Consider the following 8,663-nt stretch of genomic DNA (forward strand, 5'->3'; position numbering starts at 1 on the left):
ACATTTACATTTAAAGTTTTAGTTATATATTGTAATTGTAAATAAATAAATAATAATAATATCAATAATGGTATTATTATTATTATTATTATTATTATTATTATTATTATTATTATTATTGTTATTGTTATTATTATTACTATTATTATTATTATTATTATTATTATTATTATTATTATTATTATTATTATTATTATATATTTTTAATGTATTCTTTAATGTATTTATTTATTTACTTTAGTGTTACAACCAGGTCTTTACGTCAATTTTTTCTGTCTTTTTTTAATGTCATTTTTTTAAATCCCTGCCCTGGCACTACCTGATTGGGCTAGAACACTTAAACGTCACGAAACTTTCGTTTACGTTTCATGTCGCTAGTGCTGATGGGAAATGTAGTGAAAAGCTACTGTTTGCTACGCTATCCATCACGCCAATGGCGTATTCCTAAAACTACATTAACCAGCATCCACTCGGAGCCATGCAATGTTGACGTGTATTTTGCTGGTAGTCTGAAAAACTCTTATTTCGCATCATCCACTTGTCAAAACCGGACATCATTTAGCCGCAATTTGAACCATTTGACGGACGTTTTGTGCATTTTCAGCGGTGGGTGACTTCGCTACAGTGTGCGACAATGTCTGGAGAAATCTCTATGATTGGTAAGTTCAGTGACAGTTTGTTTGTCGCCGGTAATTATCCGGCGTCTGTCTGTGCTAACGCGTGAGCTAACTGGTTTGGTCCACCTGTGTGTTGTCATCTTGCCACAGGGTCGGTGATACTGGCCCTGTTCCTGGCCGGCTACCTGGGCCAGCAGTACCTACCGCCCCCCAAACCCAAAGTGATCGGCCTGGACCTGGGCACCACCTTCTGCTCTGTCGGTGTCTTCCACCCGGGCAGCGGGGATGTGGAGGTGATAGCAGATGAAGAGGGGAGGAAGAGCATCCCCAGCGCCGTGTCATTCACCACCACTGCGGTGCTGGCTGGGCACGAAGCCGTGGACCTGGCCGACAGCAACCCACAAAACACCATCTACGATGCCAAGAGGTTTATCGGGAAGACATTTGAACCGGAGGTCCTGGAGCGGGAGAGTGCTCGGTACCCGTTTAAGGTGGGTGCAGATGGAGTTGGTTTAACTGAGTGTGAAGTCCTTTGTGCATTATTGAGTGATTTATGTGGAAGATCACTTAGGATCTCTTATTTATTTATCAGACATTTATATAATGTCGGGGTCTTTTCTAGGGGTCCACAGATTATATGCCTGGCAGATTATTGAGGCCCATATTTGGCGTTTTGCCGATTATTTGTATCAATGTTTTATTTTAATTATGGCTAATGAAATTAATTGATTAAAAAGTGCAAAGAAAGTGTCAGCATGGGAGGAACCTTTACTTTGTAAACCTTTTTTATTTGAATTTTAACTTGACCTTATAAAAAATGCTGGGAACTTTCTGTATATGATTTTGAAAGTGTCAGTTTTTGTTTAACATTTGCTAAAGGCATTTGAACAAATGGAGTTTGTTCTGTCACAAATTCTAAATATTGACAGAAAGATTTTAATTTTTACTGTAAATGCATATGATCCCTATCCCTATTCTTTTTTTTCTTAACCTCCTTAAAATCTGCAAATATTTTACCTTGAGCCTGAGTGACTTTTGGAAAATACATGTAACTTTGGCAGGTTTGGAAGATGTGTTTTCTCTACAAATTGGAAGTAAAATAAATACAAAATACAGCCATTTATAGTTTTATTCCCTTCCCATAAGCCTAAATCTACAACATAAGTCCCTCCCCAGCACTTGAAATAATATTTGATTTGCCTTCCCCTTTTTGCACCACACCGTCCCCTCTCATAAATAATGAACAGTTGTTTCCTGGAGTCACTTTACTAGACTGGTTTACACATTATCGTGTGTTTTTTTCTGTCATATACCACTCAGAACCATCATTTAAAATCCTCAGCCTCAAATATACTCAGATGCATCCTTGTATTTAGGATATCCATCCATCCATCCATTTTCGGCCGCTTATCCGAGGCCAGGTCTCAGGGGCATGTCTAGCAGCCCAAAACTAATAGATATTTCATTTACAATAAAGTAAAACTTCACAAATCTTTATGTCTCAGAAGATGGAACCAGAGAATGATTAACAGTTATGAGCTTGTAATCAAAATATCTGTCAATTTATTTTTCTCAGCAGTGGAATTGTTTAACTCAACTTCGCACTACTTGAATTAAAACTTTCAAATCATGTTGCTATATCCCCAGTTATTTGCTTTCAGTTTTGTAGTTTTTCCATCCCCACTTACGCTGTTCCTTTGCTGCTCTCCCAGGTGATGAACAATAATGGGAGTGCAGAATTTGTCATCTCCACCAACCATACCTTCGCTGTAAGTCCAGAGTTCGTAGGCTCCAGGCTGCTGCTCAAGATGAGGAAGATGGCTGAGCGACAGATGGGTGTGCCCATACAGAAGGCTGTCATCTCGGTGCCCGCAGAGTTTGACGAGAGACAGAGGAACTACACTGTCAGAGCAGCCAACCTCGCCGGTCAGTTCTCTAATTAGTTTACACTGATGTTGGATGCCCTTGTGGGTCATTTGACAAAGATGCACATCAAGCAGTTTCAAAAGTTTAAAACGCCGCCGGCCACTGGTATCCTTGTATATATATTTACATATCCTGATATAAACATGCACTGCATTAGTAATTTAGCTATCACATAATGTACAATCATACTTTTGTCTTGCAGGCCTGGAGATCCTGCGTGTGATCAATGAGCCCACAGCTGCAGCCATGGCCTACGGCCTGCACAAGGTGGATGTGTTCAACGTGCTGGTGGTCGACCTCGGGGGAGGAACCCTTGATGTTTCTCTGCTCAACAAACAGGGAGGCATGTTTCTCACCAGAGCAATGGCAGGTAATGTGTTCACTGCTGAGTACACTGTTGTCTGTATGAGGAGCTGTGCCTTTAGTTGCAGAGTTCATGTCCCAGTTAAAGGCTTAAATTATGATTTTAGTCCGTGCATGATTTAAGTGGATTCAACAGTTAAAAAATAATACAGGGTCAGGACTATCACCTGAAGCCACCCAGTCAGTCAGATTTGCTGAAGAGGTGGGTGTCTTATGGCACGTTTCCATTGCATGGTATTGGCTTTACTCTACTCTACTCTACTCGCCTTTTTTGGCTTTCCATTTGGAAGAAGTACCTGGTACCTGTGCAGCACGTGAAACACTGCAGACCACTGACTGGTCAGACAGAATCATCACTGTGTCAATGCGTCGTCACGCACGGAAAACCCGCAACTGTGCAAACAGCAAAGCTATAGCTGTAACGGCCACAGTTTTGTATAATTTTTTTTCTTTCCCAAAATGGTAACCAGAAAGATCACGCCGTGGTTGCTCGAGGAGGTGCAAACGTTCTGTTCGTATGCATAGTTCGAACTACAGGGGAGCTAAGGGGAGCTCCTCCCCCGAAAGCGTCCCATGAAAGCTCTAAAAATGATTCACTTTTGTGTTATAAATGACATGTTTTCTGCACATAAAGGTTCCTGAAATAATAAAAAATAGCAGGAATATGTCAATGCTGTGTGTTTATTACATTATATTTCCAAACATCTGTCTCCACTATTTAATTTCTGTGTCTATCCGTGCTGGGACCCCCAGAAAAGTACCCGATACCAAAGGCGAGTAGAGTAGATCCGCTACCATGAAGTGGGAATGCGCCGTTATATCATATGTTTATATGATATAATGGCGCATAATTTCATCATCTTTGATCTGGAACTAAATTAGAGGCCTTGTTCCTGGAGGGAACTATGGCGTAATCTTAAAATGACTAATTTTTGGCAGGGAATAACAAGCTCGGAGGTCAAGACTTCAGCCAGAGGTTGCTCCAGTATACCACAGAGCGAGCGCGACAGGAGTTTGGCATCCCACCCACTCTCAAAGAGGACATCCACCATCTCCGACAGGCTGTGGAAGCCGCCAAGCTTAACCTCACCCTCCAACCCAGCGTCACCATCAGAGTTCCCCTGCACCTCCACACTCACGACAGCTCCGAGTCACCCAAAGACTCTGCTCCTGCTCCGGTTCTCTTTCAGGCCGTGATCACTCGCGAGCTGTTTGAGGAGCTAAATGAGGACCTCTTTCAGAAGATCCTGGCTCCAGTTGAAACCGTGTTAACTGAGGGCCACCTGGCAAAAGAGGACGTGGATGAGATTGTTCTGGTGGGAGGGTCCACCAGGATACCGCGGATCAGGAGGCTGATCAGCGAGTACTTTGGAAAGGAGCCCAACACATCAGTAGACCCCGATCTGGCTGTGGTTACAGGTGTGGCCATTCAGGCTGGCATTATGGGCGGCTCCTGGCCTTTACAAGTGAGCGCTATAGAAATCCCGAACAGACACCTGCGCAAGACGAACTTCAGCTAATCTTCATTATTAATATTTATTGAGAAAAAAGGGATGCCTTAGTGACATGCCACCCATTCCTAACCGGTTCATGCTTCTCTTGATCTAAAATCTCCTCAAGTGAGGAACGAAAGACTCTGTCACCTGAATGCAGACATAATACTCAGGTGTTTCATCTCATACTTGATTGTTTGTGAAAGGCAGAGATAGCAGAAAAACATGATTGTTACACATTGATACATAACAACATTCCTCCTGGACAGATACTAACTGCTAACATCTGCAGAAGTGACCAGCCACTTTTATAGCGATGACTGCTTTTGTTGTGCATGAAGCTCCAGCAGAAATAACACAGCAAAATACTGATAAAATGTGAACATGGAACTTCTTATGAAGCTAAATCCTCTGTCAGACATTATCCACTGATATGTTCAGCTTTGTTGATGGCGTTTAATCATGGTAATGCTTAAAAGGTATTCGATTCAGGGAACAACCTTTGGAAGGACTCGCAGACAAGCCAGTAATTTTTTTGCTATTTATTTATTTATTTCCATTAATTATGAGTGAGTGTGTGTGTGTGTGTGTGTGTGTGTGTGTGTGTGTGTGTGTTTGTTTGCTTGCTTGCCTTAAATGTATTTTTACATCTCTCCATCAAAGGTTGACACACAGTGTGCTTGCATCTGTTTAGACAGCTGCTATATTTTTTGAATCTAGGTGAACCGCTGCAAGCTAGTGATGTCGTCAAGGGCCCTTGTCTAGGTGTCTGTGATGCATAGTGTCCCAAAAAGGGTTTTAGGGTGTCCACTGGGACAGAGGATGCCCTCAGTGAAAGGATGTAATTATGCATATTTAATTTCAAACAGATTTACTGCAATATTGACTACTCGCCTTGTAATTACGGTGTTCTGGTTTGGTGCCGAGTCACCAACTAATAGATGATGGTGCACGTTGGATAGAGCCTTAATGTTTACACAATGCTGTAAAATATTACACCATTAACAACACCACCCCTCTCTTTGTATATCATCCAGACTGCATTATTTGCCTTGGAAAGTAAAAGAAGAATTATGCTTTGTGCTGCACTTTGAGGACTTCCACTTGTTGGCCAACTTTTTGTGCAATAGTAGAGCTTTATTAAAATGGCAGTAACTTTCTGTTGTGTAATACTTGAGCTGCATAGGGAGGTAAGCACAACAGGCTGCTTATCCCGCTGTAGGGAGAGAATGTCAGATGGTCGCCCTGCAAAAGGACCAGGGCTTTGCTTGTTGGTGCCTTGTGTATTTGATTTTGAGAAATGTGTTCGTGTCACATTTCGAATGTCGGATGGACCTGATGGTTCGGGGTTGTCAGGGGGACCGTCATTTACAGATTTGTTTAATAATGTAGTGTTTCAGGTGTTTCAATTGCTCTTATTCTGGTGGTCCCTTGTGACCATTTTTCAGCTAACTTAACTTCACTTTTGCCAAAAATCATTCATGAATAGGTTTATTTATTTGACTTACTTGTGTTTTTTAAATGTATTTCTCATGTTGGAACTGAGATCTTAATGTGTCAGAGCCTTTACTAGAGTATAGAGGTATGTGAGGCTATTGCTGTTTGCCTTAGATACTGGACACATCACTTATTGGTCCTTATTGAAACAGGGAGAAAAAACAAATGTAAGACGAGGATATATTTTTATATATTATGTTAAACTCAGTGTCAGAGTCAAGACACCTAAAAAATTAAAAGTAAGTTGAATGGTAATGACCTGCATGTCAGCCAAAAAAAATAAAATTAAAATTCAATTTCTCAACGTCACTGTTTTTTTGAGTCCGTATTCCTGAGCTACAGACACAAAGCACTTCACACACTCACCACATGCTGTTTCAAGATCCCCAGGTGTTATGAATGATGCTGTTCCTGAGAAATTAAGGGGTCACTTTATCCATTTTTAACCTGAAAGATTTTTTTCCATTGACTCCAAAAGGTAATGAATGTGACTCACGAGAAAGTCCAGACAAAGACAAGAAGGGTTAATCCGCTTAAGTTATTCCTCTCCTTAGCTCAGGAAAGACACTTCAGATGTCTCTGGTTCAGTAGTGACTTGATATTAGGAATTCAACAATTGTAGGTCTTTTTCCCGAAAACATCTGTGTGTGGTGGTTCTTGATGCACGGACGTCACTTTCAGTCCACTCCTTGGGAAGCTCTCCCAAGTTCTTGGATTGATTTTCTTGATAATTCCTGGCTGCGGTCATTCATGTTGCTTGTGTACCTTTCTCGACCACTCTTTTCCCTTCCAGTCAACTTTCCATTTATCTGCAAACAACCAGTCTTTTTATCAATAGCCTATTGTGGCTTACCCTCCTTGTAGAGGACATCAGTGAGTGTCTCCTAGACATCTGTTAAGACAGCAGTCCTCCCCATGGTTGTGGTTGCATTGACTGGAGTAGACCAAATGATACGTGGTATTTATACCGTTGAATAGTGATTTACTCAAACTTGAACTTAAATATTCTGTGTTGTCCAAAATGACATATACAGTCTTAGTATAATATGAAAATGAAATTCATTTTATTTTATACTGTCCTATGTATCATGATTTACAGGAAACATTGTTTAAAAAAAATAACGATCATGACCCTGATTTGATTCGTATGGAAGATGGCCCCTTAATGAAGTATCTCTTCGGTAATGTTTTTGCTTTGTCTGACTATCTTTTTAAAGCTTGGAAAAGGAGGAGAAAAGTCACTTATGGCTAAGTTTTTGATGACTGCTGCGGTGTTGGTGAAGTGATGGTGAAAGTCAGGTCGTAAGCTAAGTGAACTCCCAGCAACTTCACATTGCTGACCCTCTCCACAGCAGCACCATCAATGTTTTGCAGCGTGTGATGTTGTTTTGCAGCCCCCCTGAAGTCAACCACCATCTTTTGTCTTGTTCACATTGAGGGAGAGATTGTGGGATCTACCATGCTGTAAGGTTGCTTCACCTCCATCCTGTACCCAGACTTATCATTGTCACTGATGAGACCCGCCACTGTGGTATCATCGGCAAATGTAATGATGTGGTTGGAGTTGAGTCTGGCAGTGCAGTCGTGGGTGAGCAGGCTAAACAGCAGGGGGCTCAGGACGCAGCCCTGGGGGAAGCCTGTGTTCACTGTGATAGTTCTGGATGTGCGGCTGCCCACTCTGACTGTCTGCTGACTCAGGAAGCCTCAGCTTTACTATAGACTGCTAAAAAACTGAACATTTTTCAGCAGTCTACACAGTATACCATGCCAAAAAATGCCATACCATAGCATGTAGGAAAAAAAACTTATAGTACAGCATGATAGAGCACTTAAAATGGAAAAAAAAGCATTTTTATGGAGTTTTTGGCTATTTTTGCAACTTTCTGCGATTTGGCATGTCTTGAGACGCTATTTTATGCTGTTTTGAGGTGTTTTCAGACGTTTTTGAGACTCATATTTTGACATTTTTGCCATAATATAGCCTTGCTTTTTCGGTCAGTTTTTCAACATGCATTTTTAAAAAGAAGTTTTTGACTATTGCTGAAACTTTCTTTGCTATGGCATGTCTCTGCACAGGGATTTATGCTGTTTTGAGGTGTTGTCAGACGATTTGTGACGTGTCACATTTTGACATTTTTGCCATACTATAGCCTTGCTTTTCCGATCATTTTTTCAACATGCATTTTTATGGGTTTTTTTGGCTATTTTTGCAACTTTCTTTGCTATGGCATGTCTCTGCACGCTATTTAATGATGTTTTGAGGTGTTTTCAGACGTTTTTGAGACGTGTCATATTTTGACAGTTTTGCCATACTATAGCCTTGCTTTTCCAATCATTTTTTCAACATGCATTTTTATGGTATTCTTGGCTATTTTTGCAACTTTCTTTGCTATGGCATGTCTCTGCACGCTATTTAATGATGTTTTGAGGTGTTTTTAGACGTTTTTGAGACGTGTCATATTTTGACATTTTTGCCATACTATAGCCTTGCTTTTCCGATCATTTTTTCAACATGCATTTTTATGGAGTTCTTGGTTATTTTTGCAATTTTATTTGCCAGGGCATGTCTCGGCACGCTATTTAATGATGTTTTGAGGTGTTTTCAGACGTTTTTGAGACGTGTCATATTTTGACAGTTTTGCCATACTATAGCCTTGCTTTTCCGATCATTTTTTCAACATGCATTTTTATGGAGTTCTTGGCTATTTTTGCAACTTTCTTTGCTATGGCATGTCTCTGCACGCTATTTAATGATAATTTCAGGTGT

At 40.7% G+C, this 8,663-nt stretch overlaps 1 protein-coding gene across 1 annotated transcript; it reads left to right on the forward strand.

The window, feature by feature from the left end:
- The first annotated feature begins 498 nt into the window (after positions 1–498).
- On the forward strand, positions 499–6,200 carry hspa13 (heat shock protein family A (Hsp70) member 13). The gene is made up of 5 exons (XM_042487141.2): positions 499–659; positions 768–1,108; positions 2,330–2,543; positions 2,746–2,913; positions 3,846–6,200. The coding sequence occupies exons 1-5, from the start codon at positions 635–637 to the stop codon at positions 4,424–4,426; spliced, it is 1,329 nt and encodes a 442-aa protein (XP_042343075.1). The 5' UTR covers positions 499–634; the 3' UTR covers positions 4,427–6,200.
- Positions 6,201–8,663: the final 2,463 nt, after the last annotated feature.

The sequence above is a fragment of the Plectropomus leopardus genome, chromosome 6, assembly GCF_026936395.1.
Source record: "Plectropomus leopardus strain MGB_pleo_1.0 chromosome 6, ASM2693639v1, whole genome shotgun sequence".
NCBI lineage: Eukaryota > Metazoa > Chordata > Actinopteri > Perciformes > Serranidae > Plectropomus > Plectropomus leopardus.

Excerpts from the sequence above, each read along its gene's own strand:
- hspa13 (XM_042487141.2), top strand. The coding sequence starts at position 635 with ATGTCTGGAGAAATCTCTATGATTG. Across the intron at positions 1,109-2,329 it reads GTGCTCGGTACCCGTTTAAG|GTGATGAACAATAATGGGAG; the intron begins GTGGGTGCAGAT and ends CTGCTCTCCCAG. Across the intron at positions 2,914-3,845 it reads TCTCACCAGAGCAATGGCAG|GGAATAACAAGCTCGGAGGT; the intron begins GTAATGTGTTCA and ends AATTTTTGGCAG.